This window comes from Haliotis cracherodii, unplaced genomic scaffold, assembly GCF_022045235.1.
Source record: "Haliotis cracherodii isolate W230 unplaced genomic scaffold, xgHalCrac1.p SCAF_20, whole genome shotgun sequence".
Lineage (NCBI taxonomy): Eukaryota > Metazoa > Mollusca > Gastropoda > Lepetellida > Haliotidae > Haliotis > Haliotis cracherodii.
In genome coordinates this window covers 14,197,399-14,220,914 of record NW_027266276.1, presented here as the reverse complement: position 1 = coordinate 14,220,914, position 23,516 = coordinate 14,197,399, and the positions used below count along the sequence as shown (strand labels likewise).

The window sequence follows — 23,516 nt, the reverse complement described above, 5'->3', positions numbered from 1 at the left end:
AACTGCAGACAGAAACTGCTCAGTCCTAACTGTTGATCATGTCCGGTCAAAATTTAAGAATGTCCGGACAATACTTTTTAAAATGTCCGGTAAGCAATATTTTAAACCGGACATTTGAGATTCCCAATCGGACATGTCCGGCGCATATGACGGTTTCCGGACCCCTGTCTGGGTAGGAGAGTGCGCGAGAATACATGTTCTCTTTCTATGTCAAAACTCACAGTCCCCAAAGCGGAGAGTTTAAAACCATACTTTTCATGTCCAGCTCATTTTTGGGGTCCTTTTTGGCTCAAAAATGCCTCCGAACAGATTTCGGCATGTTAGCATGTGCACGATTATATATGAGCAAAGCTGCCTTCGGAAAAAGTAAAATTCTGCAGTTGACCACACTTAGATATGATGCAATGATATATCTTTAGATACTTTGATATTTGAACAAAGATCGCACTGTGAAAATATACTACTAAACATGTGATAGGGATACTATTTACATGACAACATATGAGAGCAATCAGTCACATTCAGACTCCACCTTGATACCACCTAACCCTATCAACAGTTGAGTAGCATATCACTGATCAAGCTCATGATTTATTATGTTTGAAGATGAAAAACAACACAATATCCTTTAGCTTCAACACAATACATAATTATAGTTCAAATCATAAAAACGTGGAAAATGAAATAAAAAATAAATGCAACTGTACGTGAGAAATGGTATGTCCATACAAGGCACACGCGAATCCTGTAAATATGGGAATGGCAATGGCAAACTTGAAAGCAGTAATGTTTTTATCAATAGCTATCATTAAATATTAAAAAAACATCATAAGTTGAGTTTCAAAATGCAAAAGTAATACATGTTTGTTATGTATTTGTAAGAGCCCTCCTCAAGGGCGATATGGACTTTCAAGGTCGAGGCATCAGTCTAGGCGTTAAAGACCATATCATCTGCAAAGGTGGGTGGGTGATTTATTCCACGGGTGTCAACTAATGCAATGCGCTTTGTACGAGGATGCAAATTCGTGTTGAGGCTTGCTCCCGTCTCGTCCAAATCAAATTGTTTCTCACTCATGAGCTTGAGATCGAGATGCGTATACCCCCCAAGGAGCTATGACTGTTGATAGTCTATGTTAAACTAGGGGAGTTATGTTAATCTTAATGCTAAGATCGCTTTGTGGAATGGGCTCCAGGGCATATATCACAATAGAATCTATGTATAATATATAGGATAACAGAAGATACTATTTATTGCAATAGAAAACATAAAACGTCAGCTCGATTATCCAACGAAACAGATTCCATTTGGCGTAGAAGGCACAATAGCTGTAAACATTTTTTCACTGGATCACTGAAAATCAATGAGGACACAAGGTGTTTGAAAACAGGATAATCATTTCCTACCCTCTTAAACTCACTCAGCAGTTTTCCTGCCATGCGCCGACGGCCTGTAAACAAACCAGGGTCCCGTTCCACAAAGCGATCTTAGTGCTAAGACTGTCGTAACTCTATGTTAAAGTATGGGAGCAACGATTATCTTGGCATTACAATCTTTGAGGAACGGGGCCTAGATAATCAAATGATGGACCTGAAATCCAGTCACATGATAGCACAAGTACTGACTTTGTTGAAAGCAAAAACAACATTTTGATTTCATGTGTACACAAGATGAGATTCTGCTGCTTTTAAGTAAAGAAACATCTCTTAAGATACACATTTGTTTTGCAAAACATTTGGGGACAGTTTTGTCTTGACCCACACTCAGTTGACTCAGCATAAATGAAACATGCTACTGAGCTTGTGATGAACCTCGGGGACTTCAGACCCCAAGCAGAAAGATCGACCCACTTCCGGTTTAACTGGGAGTGTTTACAAGTTCAAGCAAACACAATTCCCACAGTGACTACATGAGGTCCCCTCATTGATGTAATTTCGTAATATCAATAACATTGCTACCTTTATTCAAAACTCACTTGCCAAATACTTTTCCAAATACTCTTTCAGTTTCAAAGGTTCAAAATCAAGTAAACTTAAATAATCCATCTTCCTTTCTTCACATGCGACATATTCATTACAACACTACTCTCTGGACCAATGAGAAAACATATGTATTGAATGATCTGTAACGTGACATGTGGATTCCTAGTTTATTTCAAGCAAAGATACTGTTGTCCTTGAAAGAAAACTCTCATTTCCAAACCACTTCAATGTATCCCTATCAGCAGCAGGCCTTCAGTGGATCAGCGTCCTATCTGCGCAGCTGGGAGATTGCATCTTGGCGGAAGCCATGGTTAGGTCACGGCCTTGCAGTATCACATGCATCAAAGCTACATTTAACACTGATTGATTGGCACTGGCCAGGCTGATGGGCATCTCACCATCCATTGTTTCATCTTTGTAACTGTAGAAAGTACCAAGGTAACCTTACATGAGATCGGCTACTTTGATGGTGGTCATCTTGATGGAGACAGGAGCAAGGATGCTGGCCCTTACCTGATGTTCTTATCAGAAGTTCTCTTTATTCTGGTGGAGGATGTTTTTTCAGGGCTTGGATGAGATGGGGTGGGTGAATGGGCTGGTGGGTTGATGGGTTTTGGGGTTGGTGTGTGAGTGAGTTAGTTGGTGGGTGATTGGGAGGGTGAATGTCATAAGGTGAGCTAGGATGGTGAACTTTTCCTGATTCTCTTTATTTTTGTGGAGGATATTATTTCATGAGTGAGTGATTGGGTTTGTCAGTGGGTGAGTGAGTGGGCTGGTCAGTGACTGAGTGGGTTGGTCAGTGGTGAGTGAGTGGGGTGGTCAGTGGGTGAGTGAGTGGGCTGGTCAGTGGGTGAGTGAGTGGGCTGGTCAGTGGGTGAGTGAGTGGGTTGGTCAGTGGGTGAGTGTGGGCTGGTCAGTGACTGAGTGGGCTGGTCAGTGGGGAGTGAGTGGGCTGGTCAGTGAGTGAGTGGGCTGGTCAGTGAGTGAGTGGGCTGGTCAGTGGGTGAGTGAGTGGGTTGGTCATTGGGTGAGTGTGGGCTGGTCAGTGACTGAGTGGGCTGGTCAGTGAGTGAGCGGGTTGGTCAGTGGGGAGTGAGTGGGCTGGTCAGTGGGTGAGTGAGTGGGCTGGTCAGTGGGTGAGTGAGTGGGCTGGTCAGTGGGTGAGTGAGTGGGCTGGTCAGTGGGTGTGTGAGTGGGCTGGTCAGTGGGTGAGTGAGTGGGCTGGTCAGTGGGTGAGTGAGTGGGCTGGTCAGTGGGTGAGTGAGTGGGTTGGTCAGTGGGTGAGTGAGTGGGCTGGTCAGTGACTGAGTGGGCTGGTCAGTGGGTGAGTGAGTGGGCTGGTCAGTGGGTGAGTGAGTGGGCTGGTCAGTGGGTGAGTGAGTGGGTTGGTCAGTGGGTGAGTGAGTGGGCTGGTCAGTGGGTGAGTGAGTGGGCTGGTCAGTGGGTGAGTGAGTGGGCTGGTCAGTGGGTGAGTGTGGGCTGGTCAGTGAGTGAGTGGGCTGGTCAGTGAGTGAGTGGGTGAGTGAGTGGGCTGGTCAGTGACTGAGTGGGCTGGTCAGTGGGTGAGTGAGTGGGCTGGTCAGTGGGTGAGTGAGTGGGCTGGTCAGTGGGTGAGTGAGTGGGCTGGTCAGTGGGTGAGTGTGGGCTGGTCAGTGACTGAGTGGGCTGGTCAGTGAGTGAGTGGGTTGGTCAGTGACTGAGTGGGCTGGTCAGTGGGGAGTGAGTGGGCTGGTCAGTGACTGAGTGGGCTGGTCAGTGAGTGAGTGGGCTGGTCAGTGGGTGAGTGAGTGGGTTGGTCAGTGGGTGAGTGAGTGGGCTGGTCAGTGGGTGAGTGAGTGGGCTGGTCAGTGAGTGAGTGGGCTGGTCAGTGGGTGAGTGAGTGGGTTGGTCAGTGGGTGAGTGAGTGGGTTGGTCAGTGGGTGAGTGAGTGGGCTGGTCAGTGACTGAGTGGGCTGGTCAGTGGGTGAGTGAGTGGGCTGGTCAGTGGATGAGTGAGTGGGCTGGTCAGTGGGTGAGTGAGTGGGTTGGTCAGTGGGTGAGTGAGTGGGCTGGTCAGTGGGTGAGTGAGTGGGCTGGTCAGTGGGTGAGTGTGGGCTGGTCAGTGAGTGAGTGGGCTGGTCAGTGAGTGAGTGGGTTGGTCAGTGGGTGAGTGAGTGGGCTGGTCAGTGACTGAGTGGGCTGGTCAGTGGGTGAGTGAGTGGGCTGGTCAGTGGGTGAGTGAGTGGGCTGGTCAGTGGGTGAGTGAGTGGGCTGGTCAGTGGGTGAGTGTGGGCTGGTCAGTGACTGAGTGGGCTGGTCAGTGAGTGAGTGGGTTGGTCAGTGACTGAGTGGGCTGGTCAGTGGGGAGTGAGTGGGCTGGTCAGTGACTGAGTGGGCTGGTCAGTGAGTGAGTGGGTTGGTCAGTGGGTGAGTGAGTGGGCTGGTGAGTGGGGAGTGAGTGGGCTGGTCAGTGAGTGAGTGGGCTGGTCAGTGAGTGAGTGGGCTGGTCAGTGACTGAGTGGGCTGGACGGTGTGTGAGTGAGTGGGATTGTCAGTGGGTGTATGAGTAGGTGTGTGAGTGAGTGGGTGGGTGATTGAAAATGTGCATGGAGAACCTCTGCTGATGACTTATTACAATCCTCTTTGTTCTTGTGGACAAAATTATTTCATGGCTTAGAGTGAGTGGGGGTTGTGAGTGAGCGGGTGAATGGGTGAGTTATACCTTTCAAAATTTTTTAACTCAGAACACATTGGTATCTGTATCAATTGTTTGTTTGTTTGTTGCTTAACGCCACACACAGCAATATTCCAGCTATATGACGGCGGTCTGTAAATAATCAAGTCTGGACCAGACAATCCAGTGATGGACATCAAGAGCATCGATCCACACAATGGGGATATGATGACATGCATCAACCAAGTCTGTGAGCCAGACCACGATCAAGTTAGTCGCCTTTTACGGCAAGCATAGGTTGCTGAAGACCTATTCTACCCCGGATCTTCACGGGTCCCCTTTAAGGCAAGCATGGGTTGCTGAAGACCTATTCTACCCCAGATCTTCACAAGTCATATCTGTATCCAATATAAAGGACGAAACCATGGACATATATAATCTGGATAGGAAATGCTTCAGATTTCCTAAAATTAACTCTGCTGCGCATCCACGAATTGTCATCCAAACCCAATGTTATCAGTATCCTGTCAGCCTGGTGCTTGTGACAGGTGCCAAGGTTATTGTGCATGCACAACAGGGTTTAACTACCCTGGTTACCATGACATCAAGCTTCTAAATTTGCCAGGGTAATTGAATTACTTTATATGAATTATGAACATGAAATATAGGCTTTGAATACTTAATTAATCAGTTATCGTTCGATCTCGTGGTCTCGCTATTTCCATTGGGAACATATGACATATGCATCCATTCCCTGTCAACTAAGGTTCCATTTTTAAGGCGTCAATAATGGTATTCTGATCGTGGATGTTGTAAATAATGGTACTGATCAGTTCACACACAATTTCACCGAAATTGATATTAACAATATTGGATGAAATTTCAACAGAATTTATAATATAGATCAGATATAAAATGAATGCGTTTTAAGACCAGATAGTGCTATTACAGGATTAAGTTGTGTACTTCTGTGCAGATTTGTTGACTTGGTATTTCTGGTGTTATGTGCTTACAGGAATGTCTTTGAAAAAAAAAGAATAAAACTCTAATTACTGTGAAGTATGCACATCCCATCTACACAGCTGTTTAGTTTGGAGAAAAGCCAGTCTCATTAAAATCAGACCATAGTTCTCGCTATCGCTAAACAAAGATCTGAGGACATCCCATTACGGGTCATGTCAGAACGACCTTTCATCCGACCAATCAGAGCGTCGCTTACCAGACCATGAAAGTGACAGTCGGAATGTGTTTTCTAATCGTGCAACCACGATATATTTAACACGGGCTATTCCGAATGACAGTAACAGGTTTTATGATTATATCCTTACAATCTAGGCCATCTGTAAGCCATTCCAGAATGTTATTCTTATCAGTTCTAAAAGTTTTAATCTAGAATACGTCAAATATGTTTCGAAGCGTGGTCGCCAGTTTTAAACAAGTGTTGTAAAGCTCGAAAAAGCTGCCTTCTGATTGGCCAATGTCGATTTCTTGTCAGTCATTTCATTGGCCGGTCAAAATTCGGTCGGTCATTCTGACATGACCCGTAATGGGATGTCTTCAGATCTTTTGTTTAGCACTAGCAAAGACTAAGATCTGATTTTAATGAGATTGGGAGAAAAGCATGCACTGTACTCGAGAAAATACGGTAAGTTTCAAATGGGAAATTTCAGTTGATTTACTTAGCTATCTTTGGAGTATCAATAACACATTATTTAACTAATTTTTCTTCTGTGGATCCGTGCTTATTTGTATTTAAAGTCTTTCTTTTTCCCCTTTATATAAAATGTCTGTCAAATTAAGTTTTTTAAGTAATTTAGGGTTGTGATGAAAAAGTACTGAATTTGGTTGCATAAACATTGATATTCAGAGTCTCATAATGCATAAGGGAGCAGTCAGGTAGCCTTGTGGTTAATGGGTTCATTTGTTACGCCTAAGACCCAGGTTTGATTCCCTAAATGGGTACCACATGTGAAGCCTATTGCTTGGTGATTTTGCTGTAATATTGCTAAAAGCATACTCACACACTCATACATAACTCTTTATTAAATATCATTATCAATGACGTTTTTGTACATAAGTATTGTAAAGTTTCTTCTCAACATTGTAACTAAGGACTCCATTGGGTAAGTAAGAAAGAGAGGGCAACCCCCAAAAGGCCAAATATCACATGATTTCACTTGACCGCCATCTTGGATGTCATATAACTGGAATATTGCTGAGTGCAACAACAAACAAACAAACAAACAAACAAACAAACAAACAAACAAACAAACAACCTTGCCCCAGTAAGTAATACATAACACACATATGTTTGTTGTCAGCCCTAAATTGCCAAATTAATCCACAGTATATTACCCGACTTTTGAGTCTGACAGGTCAAGATCGTGGTGTTAAATTTTGTAAGAGGAAGCAACATTAATCAAAGGATGGTCCAAACAAATAAGAACCAAAATTGAATTCTAGACAGGTGAAATTTAATATTTAATAACCCCAGTAGTATCCTGCCTAAACAAATGGCAAATCAAATAAGTACTTAAGTCAGAAGCTAACAAATATTTTGAAAAAAACCACGTAATTTAAAATCAACATCCCTGTATCAAATTAATCTCATCCATCTTAAAAAAAGTGTTATTAGATAAACAAATAAAACTAGCACTTAATGAACGTCTTCAAAGAACAACGAAATGATTGATGGAGTTTCCTTCTGCAAAAACAAATGACAAAAGTCATTCATCATCCAAGTGGAATTGGCATCATTCCAATTTCTAATTAAAGGTCAATTCCATTTTGTCATTAATTACATTTCAAAGATAACTAGTATTTCATCAGAGTCAAGGACAAGCTTAAGCAGAAGATATTCCTAATTGTTCAGCATCTCACATCAGTCATTATGAAACATAAGCTCTTGTGAGACTTAGAAGTCATAAAGTATTTCTGCCATGAAATTATATTATTTTGTACGACATGCATCTTTAAGATTCCATATGATTTTATTCAAATTGTTGACGTTTATGTTCTATTACAACAATTTTAATATTACTGTTGAATAAATATCACATTTGTTTCGACAATGTTTTCCACACAATTCAGTTAAATAGTGAATCTTTTTTTTCAAATTCTTTTAACTAACCCATCCTCCATCTTTATGAAAATATTACCATTTCTGTGTCAGTGTGCATCTTGAAAACAAATGTCATTAAATAAGGCACTAAGATACTGTTTCTCATGTGGCACATCAAAGTGAGCTGAAGTTACCATATGTACTGTGAGTGAGTGAGTGAGTGAGTGAGTGAGTGGGCGGGCAAGCGAGCAAGCGAGCGAGTGAGTGAGCGAGTGAGTGAGTGAGAGGAGTTTAACACAACTTTGAACAGTATTCCAGTTATATGCTGGCGTGTCAACTTATTGTTGGAGGAAAGCCCAAAGTGAAGCAGGTCTCAAATGTTCACAAAACCTTACCGTGGATTAATATGGCAGCAAACTTTTAGGCAAACCTATTATTCTCAGAACATAAAAGAAATATATCATACGATACAGCTCGATCGCTCGATCACTGTGACATTCTTAAAAACAATTTAAAAAAATGAATTCTTATTCTGAATTTAGATGTTCTCTGAAGCCCATTATAATGGTACATATCCTATTACAAAGTCAGTTCTCGGGGCAGTTTGATTCCTGAGAAGATGATGGATGCTTTAACATTTTTGACAATTGAAGAATATTTTTCAATTAAAAAACAATAATCACATTTGTCAATTCAATACTGTGAATAAACCCATCACATTACGATTGGACACATCTCATGTTTCAGATCACTTAGCCTTGCGGTTATTGAGAAGAACATTCTTAAATGTCTTCAATATTTCCAATTTTTAATGAACAACTCACAGTTATATTGTGTTCTACCCATGGTATGAATGTTTCTGACTTTGTCACTGCCTCAGTGGTGCAGCGTTTGACCAGAAACAGGTAGGTCAGTGGTTCAATCCCTGGTCGTGTCACACCCTTTACTTGTTGTTACCCTGCCTGGCAATCTGCATTAAGGGGATCAAACAAGCCAAGTCATCTATATCCCACACTCATTTTAACACGTTATGGTCCCAAACCAGTTTCTGAGTTATGCTCCGGAAACGATTTCGGGACGCACGCACGCACGCACGCACGCACGCACGCACGCACGCACGCACGCACGCACGCACGCACGCACGCACGCACGCACGCACGCACGCACGCACGCACGCACGCACGCACGCACGCACGCACGCACGCACGCACGCACACACACACACACACACACACACACACACACACACACACACACACACACATGGACAGACGGAACCCATTTCAATATCCCCCGCCAACTTTGTTGATCAATTGAGAGTATGTCTGTCTGAGTGGGGTGTACATGTTAACATGGTATCTCAGTGGGCTGGCACTATCAAACCAGCCCAGACAAGTCCAGACAAGTCCAGACAAGGCCAGACAAGTACAAGCAGCCACACACACAGGCACACACACACAGAAACACACACATTGCTATGTAAGTTCTATATTCTTGCCTGCAGCATTAAACCCCTTGAACCTAACATCGCTTTACTTCACCTGGACTCTGGGGTATCTGAGAAGTTATTTCAGAACTTATTCATTACCAAAACCAAACACTAAAATACTGCATTCCCCTTAGAATATCAAACTTCATACAAATATATCAAAAGAAGCTACATATGTGCTTCACATTTTCTCCCATGTGGGGAATCAAACTCAGTACTTCATCGTGATGAGGGAACGCTTTAACCCCACTGCCCCAATGCTATAACACAATGCATTACCGCATATCGCCGTCTATAAAGCAACCCCACCCCCCAAAATGCATTGTATCTTTCATTCCCCTATAAACCCATAAATTATTGGAGAGAAACACTATTTTAAGCTGGCATTGCATGACACTGTTAATTGTGAATAAAAAGAATTACATTTATGTCAGGATAAGCTGTACATTTTCAAAATTATATGGAATTTTAACTTTGTTTCATTGAAACTGGCAAATAACTGAAATTAGCAACTTTAGCCACATTGAAACATTAAACAGTAAGGATGTTTGATGTCCTGTGAGTATTTTAAAGTCTTAACTAAATAAATCAATAGAGTTAAGTGTAATTTCCTTCCATGTTGTGGTTTCAAAGAGCTTTCTTCTACTTGAGGGTCCATTTCCATTTCTCGGCTTTAATAGGCGGTATGGTTCACTGGTCAGTGTTTGAGATTGCTGGCAACAATGCACCCTTTTACTTCCCATTTTCTGGTAAAGCTCATTATCCAGCCTTACATATATGATGACTTTAAAGCTGCTTAATGTGTCCCTTACTTATTGTTGGCCTGAATTCCATGCTCTCTGTCCAATTTTGAGATTTTTTTCCATGTGTACTTATGTCACGAGCCTATATCATAGGTGATTATACTTTTGATTTTTGAAGTATATGAAAGCACAAACATTTGTGATAGACCCTCCATAGATGATTTACCAAATGCTGACAGCCATTTGAGTGTTAAATTATATAAACAATGGATGGTGTAAGTTCGAGCAATCTCAAACAATATCAATCACATCATGTCATGAGTGTCAAAACCATATTCCATGAATTAACAGACTCTGCTATGTTCTGATGATGTCAGCAAAGTAAGGCAAACAACAGACCACTACTCAATTTTAAATATGTATTGTAACTGGTTTTGAGGTTTAAAGATTTGTTAAATATTTTTAATCGAAAAAATATTTTAGGATGATATGATCTATGCAGCCTCAATCATTTATAGAATTGACCCTTGACCCTCTTCTTTTATGAAATATGAATTAACTCCCATGGTCAGTGCATGAAAGTAGAAACTTCTTTATTAATACAGAAATACCTTTTGTAAAACATTGATGAAGTGTACATTCTTAAACTCTCACAACTCTTTCTGTGCATCAAAACTATGTATTCTGGTGCCATATAGACATGCTGGATAGGAACAAGTAGTGAAGTTTAATCCAATTTCCATTTTTTTTCTGAGAAGCTACATATATATACAATACATAAATAACAGATTTGACAAGTGCAAATATATTCTGATTTGTCTACAGGTTCTACTACACCAAATCAGAACCAGTTTGGACAGTGTGGTTTTCGTAGGGAGCCTTCAGTGCAGATCGAGAGATATCTGCAGGCTGTGATTGGAGGATATTCTGTAAGATTTTTATGTCTTTCAAATGTACATCCATCCAGTTATTAAAACTGACCATGTTTTTCTATATTTAGTACTGTCTTTTTCAATACGATGACTTATGCTGAATGTGACCACAGCTATTTTCAAGTAGGTGACATTTGGTGCGAAGCTGGGGGTGGTGTGTTTAGCTTCCGGTACTCGGAAAAGGCGCTGGCTAAGCTAGTCATTTTTATTTTTTTTATTGCTGCTCTAGGGCCAAACTGTGCACACACATACAGGTAATAGCTGTTGAATGCTTAGTTATTTAAAAAAAATCATAACGTTACTATAGAAAACATTTGGTTGTGTGTAACCTATAACGCGCCCCCTCTGTACAAGCCTTTAAAATCAGTGCTAATTTATATACCCCGTTTATAAAGTGAATCGGAATGAAGCACGTCATCAGCGCATACACAATCTCTACATTTGCAGTAAAAACGGGTTTGTCTTCCGAAACAAAAAAATTAGGTACATCGTATCTCTTCAGCGAATTCAGGGAAACGACCAGATCATAACAATCAAACTTGGTAAATACAAATCTGAAATTTGAGATAAAACATCACTAGACATGATGGGCAATGTTTTATATGCAGAGATTAAGATTACTGTGTGTTTTGTCTCATAAACTAAGCAGCCATCAGCTGTACACACGTTTTCTCGGAATCTACTGGTGATTTGTTTAAAAATTACCCAATAATATAACTTTAAAGAATTTTGATACCATGATTGGAAGAATTGTATCTGAAACTATTATTTAATCTGGAATAGTTTATTCCGACAGACCTGGGAGCACTGGTTTCTATCACCAGCAGAGTGTGTAGTCATGGCAATAGAATACAAGCAAGAACAGATGGAACCTCACCTTTCATAAACTCCAACAGACCTGGGAGCACTGGTTTCTATCACCAGCAGAGTGTGTCGTCATGGCAACAGAATACAAGCAAGAACAGATGGAACCTCACCTTTCATAAACTCCAACAGACCTGGGAGCACTGGTTTCTCCCTCTCCTCCGCTGCCTGCATTGTGAGGATCTTCTCTGTGAACACATAGTTGCAGTTGCCGTGGGTGACGGCGGACACCAGCGTGATGAGCGTGGTGATATCCAGATTCACCTTGGAAATGCTGTTGATGATGTGGGCACTGCTGTCCACAATGCATGCTGAGAGGACCGGGATGACGCCGAGCAACTCCGACATCAACAATGCGTAGTTCGGACTACAGGAAGACTTGGGGGATGTTGGAGGTTTTGAGGGAAATGGGGAGGTAGTGTCTGTTGGAGCGTCAGAGGGAGTGTTAGGGGTAGCCCCAGAGGATGGGTTGGAGGGAGAGTGAGAGGGAGTGTCCAGGGTGCACCCACAGGCAGGGTTGGAGGAAGAGTGCGAGTGAGAGTCAGTTGGAGAGTGAGAGGTAGTGTTAGGGGTAGATCCAGAGACAGGGTTGGAGGGAGAGTGCAAGGGAGTGTCAGAGGAAGCGTCCGGGGTGGATCCACAGAGGGAATCAGTTGGGGCATTCTGCCCTTGTCCTCCATCAAGACCTATCAGAGACTTAATTTCTGAGCTCCTCAAGCCATCGTCAACTCGAGCAGGCTGCTTGGATTGCAAACTATGTTTTAGATCTCGATGTTCTCTGATACCAGTGTCTAGCCTTTCCTGAGCATAGCCTAAACCTGACTCTTCTCCACTTTTTTTATTTGAGGAACTTGAAAGACAACAGGTATCAATGTCTTGGCACAATTTGTCTGTGCGACTTGAAAGACTAAGGTCATGTAAGGCAGATTCAACTGGACGTACTCCTGGCACAGAATCTCCATCAATCTCTACAAGTGAATTTTTGCCACCAACCATCTCTCTTTTACCACCTTCAACATCATGTGCTTCTTGGTTCATCATATCCACAGAACATGTCACAGCAGACTCAGAAATAATGCGTTCACAGATTTGTTCACATTTCAAAGATTCATTTTCAATGGATTCAGACTCTGCATGTAAGGAATCTTTTCTAAGGCTTATCATACTCTTAATCCGAGGACTATCAGAAGCTGAACGAAACTCACTGGCACCCATAATCCTTGAACTGGAATCCTCCTTAGCCTCTTCATCACTGTCTCTGCCCAATTCAGGTCTAGGTCCAAGTCCAGTTCCAGGTCTGAACTCTTCTGCTTCTTCTTCCTCCTCCTCCTCGTCTTGTAGATGCATCAGTTTCTGCTTCACATTGCCATCTACTGGGACCTGATGGCCTAGCACCTGTATCCCCTTGTTGTGGAGAGCTTCAGACATGGGAATGGTGACATTGTTGTAGAAGACGAAGTACACTCCTGGAGTGGTGAAGTTACGAGGGTGCTTTTCGGCACTGTCCAGATAATCTTCTGCTTGGCGCAGCAGGTCACGTTCTCCAAACTGACCTTGACCTGTGTGAAGACAATCATGATTTCGATAAATACACCAGAAAATACTTTTTCACGTACTCATTAGAACTAGTTTTTTTCATTAATTTTTAGTCATAACATGCACTATTATTATTTGCTGAGATTACCAGACTGAACAAACCTTTACTGGACTAAGCTCTGGACCCATAGCGAACTACCTACAAAACTGCAACAGGCCCAATGAGCTGGTCTTACACAATATTCAGAATATCACAGCTAACTCACTGGGACTAGAAACAAATTGAGTCTGGAACAAGTCAGTGACTTGGGTTTAATGACGCATCGAACAGTTACATCACAGCATGTCGGGGGCATGGGTGGCCCAGTCATTTGTCGTCATCAATATTCCAGCTATATCAGAAGCCTGTAAATAGTCTAGTCTTGGTCAGGCAAACAGGTGGTTGATATCATGAGCATTACATGTCATCTGATTATGATGACACAATATCAAACAATCCACCAAATCTGACAACTCAATCCACTAAATATTATTAACTCCCTGCTCCAATATGTGTCACCTTGATCAGCTTTAAGACCAATAGTAATAATTATAGGCGTCCTGTACTAAGCCTGATAATTAACATGAGTCATTATTTTCATGTGTACATTTCAGATTTCTTTACAGAAAACACTGCAGTTTAGAAATTTTAGTTTCATCAATGTTTGAACCAAACTGCTCTCTACTGCTATCTCTGGCAACACATGTGACTTCTGCTTGGCTTTGATAAGCGCCTCCCCTTTTCAATTTTCTATGCGATCAGGGCAAGTGTGAGTTTAGCCTACATTTTTTTTAAATCAGTTATGAACATGAATGTATGCAAATTTCATTGCCTTGCCTTTCCATGTGTTTGTGACAGTAGCTACCAATACTGCAGGATACGATCACCTTTTCGCGAACACCTTTTCGCGAACACCTATACCATCCCAGTTTGAAAGTGATTCACACATGCTCATGATATCGTTGGAATCGTACAATTTCTGCTTTTGGTATAGATTTCTTATGATATGCAAAATGTTTCTTTTGGTTTTTTTGTATGAGTAACTATGCAGCAATCCTCCAAGTTCTCTAACCTGGTAAACACCAAGTGATTCCAACCTCATGCATCCACGACCAAAAAAACATGTTCTCCTAACTAGCAATTACTCGGCAATTGGATCAATGAGACTGGCCATGTCTGAAGTCCTGTAAACACAATGAAACCATTTCAGTTGACTGTCCCGTGCCGGGGAGAGCAGATCGAAGCAATCAAATAAACCTTGTGTGTATCAATACCTCGTCAATTACCTGGGATCCATTTCCAGATTGGTCAATGTGCGAGTGATTACTCTCAGTCAGCCCGCGATTCACACTTTGATGCTGTAATCAGGATGAATTATAGTGATGCGTTTGGTAAATACAGTTCAGACATGTCATTCACTTTACATGCTGATGAAGTTGAAATGTCAGTGTCGAACTGATAAGTAAGAAATGTATATGTGGGCCTCAAAGTAAGCGGCATTTCCGCTTCACAAAGAGATATTGCAAATTGTATGTTATGAGTTGGGCGTTTGAGTGTTTTTAACACTGCATCGTGGACTGGGTGACACGACACACAATCAACGTCCCACCGCCCCCACATATGCACAGAAGGTGAGTGAATGATCAATATCACGCATGCCCTTGGAGAATTTAAAGAAAACCAAATCCTGAACTTAATAAATATTTTCTTACGTCACATTTCGCGAACACCTGGTTTCATCACTATTTGAAGGCAATTCATAAATAAACACATGCTCATGATATGTTCGGAATCGTACGGTCAACTCCTTTCAGCAGAGACTTCTTATGAATACGGTAAGGGTTGTGTTGCTTAAATTACAGAGTAATTACCAGACGGAGATAGGTATTTGGTCACAGGCTGGAACTTCCTGCTTCTGTATAAAGTAAACAGGTAATCTAACGGCAAGGAGGTTGTTCCTCGGGGTGTACAATGTCCGCATGGGATACACGGAGATAATTAGCTGTGTGATTCCGTATTGTCAATATCAGGGATCCGGAAACTGGTCTGTGCGCTGGACTTGTCCGGTTGTGACTGTAAAACTTCCAAGTTGAAAAAGTGCAAGCCGAACATTTTAAATGTGATAACTGGATGTTTTTGAGAAAGTACTTGCCGGACTTTACAACATGAGACCCAATATGTTTTTGTTGTTGATTAGTGTAAACATGACTTGCGAGAGTGACTAAGTGGTATCGGTCAACATCATATGCGCAGTAAAAAAGTACATTGTAGTGAGTGAGGGAGTATGGTTTTACACCGCTTTTAGCAATATTCCAGCAATATCACGGTGGGAGACACCAGAAATGAGCTTCACACATTGTACCAATGTCGGGAACCGAACCCGGGTCTTCGGCGTAACGAGCGAAAGCTTTAACCACTAGGCTACCCGACTGCCCCAAGTACATTGTATCCCTTTCAGGGAATTCAGGTGATAACAAACTTCATTGGTCATCAACAATGTAAAAATTTGAGATAACATATCAGTAGACACGTTTATTTACCATTTAAATTGTATTAACTGCTCTGCTAGGTATTGTTTTTAATGAAGTAATAAAGATTACCATGTGTATTTTCTTGTAAACTAAGCCGGAAATAGCAATCATGTATACACACATTTTCCAGCAATCTACCGGTGATTTGGTTAAAAAATACAGCTTCAAAGAATTTGGATGCAATGATCGGAAGAATTCTATTTGAAACTATTATTTTATCAGAAATAATATATTCTAATATCATGTTATTTCACTTGCAGATTCACCATATACACATTGTATTGAAAAAAATAACAATAACTATATGAGGAGTACATTGGAACAGTTGATTGCTATTGCTGGATATTTTCATCTTCCCAAGGCAAGAGAATTAACTGACTTTAAAAGTCCCAGTTTCCACCCTTGCCGAACTAGGCTGGAATTCCTGGGCTCGATCGTAACGCCACCAGTGGCTATTATGGGCTTTGTCCCTTCTAAGCTTCTCCTTTGGACCAATCAGATTCCACCTGTTGTATCACTTTTATTTGCTTCAAACAAAATGGCGCCGCCCAGTCAGGGTGATCTGATCGATAATCAAGATCTATATTGTGATATAACAGGTCTTACATCGCGAAATGCATCAAATCACGTGAGCACCTTGTTTAAAAGCATGAAAAGATTTGGAAAATATCTGTTGACAAAGAGTTGGCAGTACACATTCTTTTCAAATCCTGCAATCGACCGAAATCTACACAACAGTTTACGAACCGGATTTCATTTTCGTTTACGATTTTGATTGGACTATGCATAGACTTGTTAGTCCAGCCAAAATGTAACTCCATAATACCGGCCTAGTTCGGCAAGGGTGGAAACTGGACTTTTATAGTCAGTTAACTCTCTTGCCTTGGGAAGATGGATATTTTTGGCAAATGGAACAATTTGACCTGTCGACGTTGAGACTTCCCGTGGACTTGCGAAAATGTTTTGTTGACATATGAGAGTCAAACTACAACAAATATGACTTTTAATGAGTAAAAGTGTGGCATTGATATATGTATACATTCTCTGTCAGCTAAAGTTCATTTCAAGGCGTCCACATGGGTAATCCTACCATGGTTACATAACGGTGAGTCACTTCACACACGATTTTGCCAAATTATATGTAAACAATATTGAATGAAATTTCAAATAAATTCAATAAAATAGATTACAAACATAAGTCTACATATACCATGAACACTTTTCATAGCCAGATAGTGTAATAACTGGATTAAATTTGCAGAGATGGTATTTCTGGTGTTACGTGCTCATGGTAATGTCATTAGTTTGTGTTAAGGAAAAACATCAAACTCATTGTGCGTTTTATGAAGAAAATGTGCACTTTACTCAAGAAAATATGTAAATGCTATGAAAGTGACCCTTGATATTATTACTTTATTCATTCATGAATGTACACCAGTAACTGTCAGATATGTGGTTGGCGGGACCAAAATACAAATGTACAATTGGCCATCAAAATATTCCGGATCACTGGTAAATACACTAGATAACATGCTCCAAATGCACCATCATTTCAGGTCAACAGAGGAACAATTATACAGATAGAACCTGTGATGATATGCAGAACGGTTGTGACTCAGAACAAGACTACAATGTGTCTTGCCTGGTTCTGAACCAGCTGACTGTTCTTCATCACTGATGGATGACTGTTCTTCTCACCAAAAAATAAAAAATAAAACCCCCCATCTATTTATAAAGTGCCAGATTCCATCACCAAAAGACTGCCCATGCAGCTACATTATTAGTACCTGATTTGTAACCTGATTTGTAACCTGATTTGTAACCTGTACACTGTACATAGGTCTACATGCCATCAGTATGTCTATCTCCAAATTCACTAACAAACTGGTACTGTGAAATGTGAAAGCATATCACAACGAACAGATCTAACACCAATCTCAACCACAGAACCAAGATCCCGACCAGAATCTGAAATCATCATCTCCCACAGGAAATGTTCACTGAACACGCCAAGAGCAGAAGTGTCAAATTAACGTGAATAAATCCACAAATACCAGTTATCGGCCACGATCTCCTCAACAGGGGCAAGACAGAGATGTATTATGCCACAAGTTGACAACTCCCGCCGGATAAAACTGAAAGCTTTTCTCCCCAACATCAAAGCATATCAATGTTGTAATGACAATTTGGCGTCATCAAACAAATATCCCAGCATTCCTTTCATCTCGAGATAAGACGACTCATTGAGAAAGTTTTATATACACATAGATTATGCCAACGCTAATCAACTGTTGACAAGATGGCCGCTGTCATACTTCCTCTTTTCTTTGACAAATATTTAGACAGATTTATTAGACACTGTACTTGTAATTAATAAACTGAATGACTTATAACATGCACGTAAAAGGATGAAAGAGCAAGAAGATCTGACAGTCAAAGGGAGTTGTAACATCTAACAGTTTCATGTTTTCATAAATGTATGGGTTTTTTTCTGTACATATGTCAGCAAAGTAAACAGGCCTAGAGTTAAACAAGGAGAGATTAATGCGTGTAATATTGCAATGGTTGATTAATTGTTTGTTTGTTTGCTATTCTAGCTTGATGATGGCGGTCTGTAAATAATCGAGTCTGGACCAGACAATCCAGTGATTGATATCATGAGCATCGATCCACGCAGTTGGGATACGATGACCTGCATCAACCAAGTCAGCGAGCCTGACCTCCCGATCCAGTTAGTCGCCTCTTACAAAAAGCATAGTTTGCTGAAGACCTTAATTCTACCGCGGATCTTCACGGGTCGGTTGATTAATTGGAGACATACAAGGAATTACAGATTATATGTCTCGAGTGAATTAATTGTGTAAGCACAGAACCAAGCACAATAACACGACACATCATACAGCAAACTACTTTTATAACGAACACACTTATAACAAACTGATGGATATATAACGTACCGGTACTGTATTTTGGCCCCGGGCATTTGCAACATATACCCTGTATATATGCGTATAATGAACTACAGTTATACCAGACTAAAATGAGTGGTCCCTTTGAGTTTGTTATAACCATAGTTTACTGTATATGTGTTATTATATGTCAGCAAACAAGCTTTCTTTTATTTGAGAGAGTGACTAGTCTAAGTCTGTATACTGCAGACTGACGATAATTTCAGTAACATCAGAGTGTTCAGCAAAACTCACAAGCATGTGTATGTTTTTTTTATCTTGTTGTTTAACATCTCACTCATAAAAATCCCAGCTATATGATGGCAGTCTGTGAATAATCAAATCTGGGTCACACAATCCAATGATATAATGAGCACAATCGGTAAGATGACACAGAATCAACCAAATCACCAAGTCTAAGCACCCGATCCCTTAAGTCACTCTCAGGATGAGCATGGGTTGCTGGGAAACAATTCTAAACTGGAATCCCCAGGAAAGCAGGTGTATGGTGCCTAATAAACCTAATAAAAACAGGGTGAATCTAGGATTCAAACCCACAATCATAGGAACAATTGTCATATTTGTGAATAATTCAGAGAATACAACCTCTATTACATCATTGCTAATGTCTTGTATCTTGGTTGCACTCATACCAAAACTAATCTTCAGATTTTTCAAAAGAAGTCCTCTTCACTGTCAACTTGTTTGAGTATTTGTATGTTGTATATTTGTATGTTTTTCATAAGACGTTTTCAAGTCCTCTTGAGGTGAATTGATAGTTTGTTGCACCTTTAGGATTGTAAACAACCAATGAGGGATGAAATCACAAGAATGTTTTAACATTTTACTGTCAGCTACACTGGGAGTACACTAGAGCCAGATCCTGCCAAACCCTCTGTTAGATTCTGGCAATGATGTAATAGAGGTAGGGTATTCACAAGAATTATGGTAGCAATAGACGTCATAACAATAATAATAATAATTCTAAAAATACTACCTCCATCACATCAGAAGTACTCCAACCCTCCTCCCCATTCATCTGCATCTAGGTGATGGACGTTTGGAAAAGGAGGAGGATTTTGCCACCTCAGCGAGTATAAGAGCTGGGTGCTGGATGACAACTAGTTGGGTGTAGTTGACAATCAAGAGGACTTCTGTTTACAAATCTCAAGATTAGTTTTGGTGCCAATTAGGCAATGATGTCATAGAGGCAGAGTATTCGCAAGAATTATAGCTTTCTGGCATGCATCAGGGATGTAGCTCTGTTCAGAGTATACCGTTGCTGCAGATGACCTATGGCCCTCACTCGAAGACATATACCCACAGGCAGAAAATGTGAAAATGCCCCAATTCAGTTATTCTTGGCAATTTAAAAAAAATAATTCCTAAATTCAATCAATATTTCCTTACAAAGTAATTACCTGAATGAGCTAATACAACTTCCACAATTTCCTTTAAACTGGAACAAATCACTGGATAATATCCTTCCCGTCAAGACTTTTTCAAAGCTTAACAGAAATTTCATACTTTGGTGTGTTTTTTTGGCCTGATCAACAAAGAAAAACAAATCAAGTCATCTTGGGGGAATATTCAAACTAAATTGAACAAGGAGATGCCATTTTTTAAACATCAAACATCTCTAATCATGAGAAATCCTAAACAGACACCTTCCCCATCTCCCAAAACTCTTGGGGCAAGTTTATGAAGGATGTTTAAGGCTATGAGTGGCTCCCTAAGCCAGGGCCATCTATACTTTGCATGGTGTTAAAGTTTTTCACAAAGTTCAAAGCAACATCAATCAAATCTCTTGTGAAATCAACATGGTCGACAAGAAACCGAAAAAGTACATGTGTTGAAATGAGAAATTATATTTGCCACGAACAGATAACTACATTGATTGAAATGAAAAAAAGTGTTTGCAATTTACAGATGAGTACGTGAGAACTTGAGACACTTTGTGTCAACACTGGAATGAATATTATTCCATTTTTTTACATGCATTTCCTGTTGATGATGAAAACCAAGAAATGGCGTGATTTGATGCTAAGTCCGTTACGTAAAGTGTAATCTAAGATGAAGGATGTCTATTGAAAGAAAGAAGTAGTACAATGGAGAGGTCTGCTCGAACATATATTCAGGTTGTTTTTAAGGAGATTTGACATATAGACAGCTCTAATGTCGGTATAAATTCTTGAAAGGAGACAAGATCGTGCATGGATGGGTTTTCTCAGTAGTATCACCATGCAAGTTTTGCTTTTTAAGGAACTGCCTTTTACCAATGACAGTTGAAGAATATACCTACTTAGATGTGTCCAACATTAATGACACGATAGATACACACAGTAGGGCTATAGTGTGTGTGTGTGTGTTGTTGTTGTTGATTACTGCACACAGCAATATTCCAGGTCTGTAAATAATCGAATCTGGACCAGACCATGCAGTGATTGATATCATGAGCATCTGTCCATACAATTGGGATACGATGACAGCCATGAACCAAGTCAGCAAGCCTGACCACCCAATCCCATTAGTCGCCGACAAGCATAGTCGCCTTTTACAGCAAGCATGGGTTGCTGAAGACCATTTCTACCCCCGATCTTCACAGGGGACAAGCAAGGTTTGCTGAGACATATTCTATCCCGTATTTTCACAGGGGACAAGCACAGGTTGCTGAAGACCTATTCTACCCCAGGATCTTCATGGGGACAAGCAAGGGTTGCTGAGACATATTCTACCCCGGATCTTCACAGGGGACAAGCAAGGGTTGCTGAAGACCTATTCTACGCCAGATCTTCACAGGGGACAAGCATGGGTTGCTGAAGACCTATTCTACCCCGGATCTTCATGGGGGACAAGCAAGGGTTGTTGAAGACCATTTCTACCCCGGATCTTCATGGGGGACACGCAAGGGTTGCTGAAGACCTATTCTACCCCCGGATCTTCACAGGGGACAAGCAAGGGTTGCTGAAGACCTATTCTACCCCAGGATCTTCACATGGGACAAGCAAGGGTTGCTGAAGACCTATTCTACCCCAGGATCTTCACAGGGGACAAGCAAGGGTTGCTGAAGACCTATTCTACCCCAGGATCTTCACAGGGGACAAGCAAGGGTTGCTGAAGATCTATTCTACCCCGGATCTTCAAGGTTAGGGCTCCATGGATCATTTGTCTCAAAGGGATCAACCATTTGATAATTGCTGGAAAATAATTAGTATTGCCTCAGGTGTTTCCCTCCCATAATACAAATTGCGCACTGTGGATACTGGATGCCCTGAAATAATCGTTCATGAAAATAAAATTCTACAGTTTGGGCTCCTTTTCAGCCGAAACAAAAGTCCTAGACCCCTGTTAAGCATAAAACAGCTTCAACAACTAACATAACCATGCGATGAACCAAATGTTTATTGAAATAAGATTATCGTAAAATGTCGACCTCTCAGCCACCGTCATAATAACAAGATGTATTGTAACAACAAACCAGACAATGTTTGGTATTTACAAAACATGAATTGCAGTAATGAAAAAACCTAACTGTCCTCATGTTTCCCTCCAGACGAACACATGTCCCGCATTCACAAAGTGATGATTTCAGATTTGAGATTCAACTTGATTCAATTTAGTCAGGTGTTTTTTGCTGACGAAGCTGAAAAAAACAGACTACTGACTAAAGACCCAAAGATTTGCTGACTCATGACTTCCCAATTAAGACCCTCTTAGATGGTGGGCCCAAACAGATACAACCAATTAAAAAACAGAGCCACCAGTATGTGCCTCACCTTACCTTAATAACAAAGTGATAAACACTTACGATTTTTTATTAGTTGGCTAAGGATAACCACTTTAAAAGGTAATACATTAAATTGTGGTCATCTGTTGAAATAGCCAAAGACAACATTGTGTGAAGACATGTTTAATGAACAAAAGTCCATGGTCTTGTGGCCCACTATGCCAAAACACAACATGTGACATGATCAGTCAGATCACCCGTCAAAATGTGAGTATCTGACCAAAACTGAAATGTAAAAATATTCATGAAAACAAGTTCATTGTCAAAAAACAACAACCCAACTCTCAGTAGTGCATATGTGATCTATAGCCTGAACACTGTCCTTCTCATGCTCCCAATAAATGCCTGGATGGTTGCCAAAGGAACATTGTTCCACTCTTCAGTAAGAGTTCCTATAGAGTTCTCAGAAGGACAGAGCGGTGTGAGAGGTCAATCTGCAGCTCGTTCCACAGTTGTTCTATAGGGTTGACGTCTGGTGACTGGACTGGCCACTCCACAAGGAGTCCCTGAGGAGACATCAATGACCATCGTCCAGGAGGATGAAGTCAGGTCTCACGTACACAACCGGAATGTCATCCCTGTAGTGAACGACTGTCATCGTGCTACGCTGTAGGACATGGTGATTGGTTCTTCCAGCTCTACTGATCCCACCCCAAATCATGATTGAGCCTTCTCCATAGAAGTCATGTATGGCTACGTTGGAATCCAGGACTCTTTGTTTAAGCCACACTTGGGCACAGCGACAATTCCTGCTGATCACATGATTTATCATTGCCACTTGGAAAAATGGGCATAAGCTCTTACACGCATGTCCTACAAACACCAGAGTTGGTTCAGTAAACAAAAGCAGACAATCAAGGAAACCGTACCTCTACAATGCCACCTTAAGAATGATATGCACCAAATATATTGAGTGAGTGAGTAAGGTTTGACTCCACTTTTATCAATATCC

General features: G+C 41.1%; 1 protein-coding gene across 1 annotated transcript in view; it reads right to left on the bottom strand.

The window, feature by feature from the left end:
- The window catches only part of LOC139470344 (UPF0415 protein C7orf25 homolog), a 208,234-nt gene that overhangs the window by 37,275 nt on the left and 147,443 nt on the right, over positions 1–23,516 (bottom strand). Inside the window, exon 4 of the mRNA XM_071252720.1 lies at positions 11,836–13,281. Within this exon, the coding sequence (XP_071108821.1) occupies positions 11,836–13,281 (1,446 nt within the window). The remainder of the gene's footprint in view (positions 1–11,835; positions 13,282–23,516) is intronic.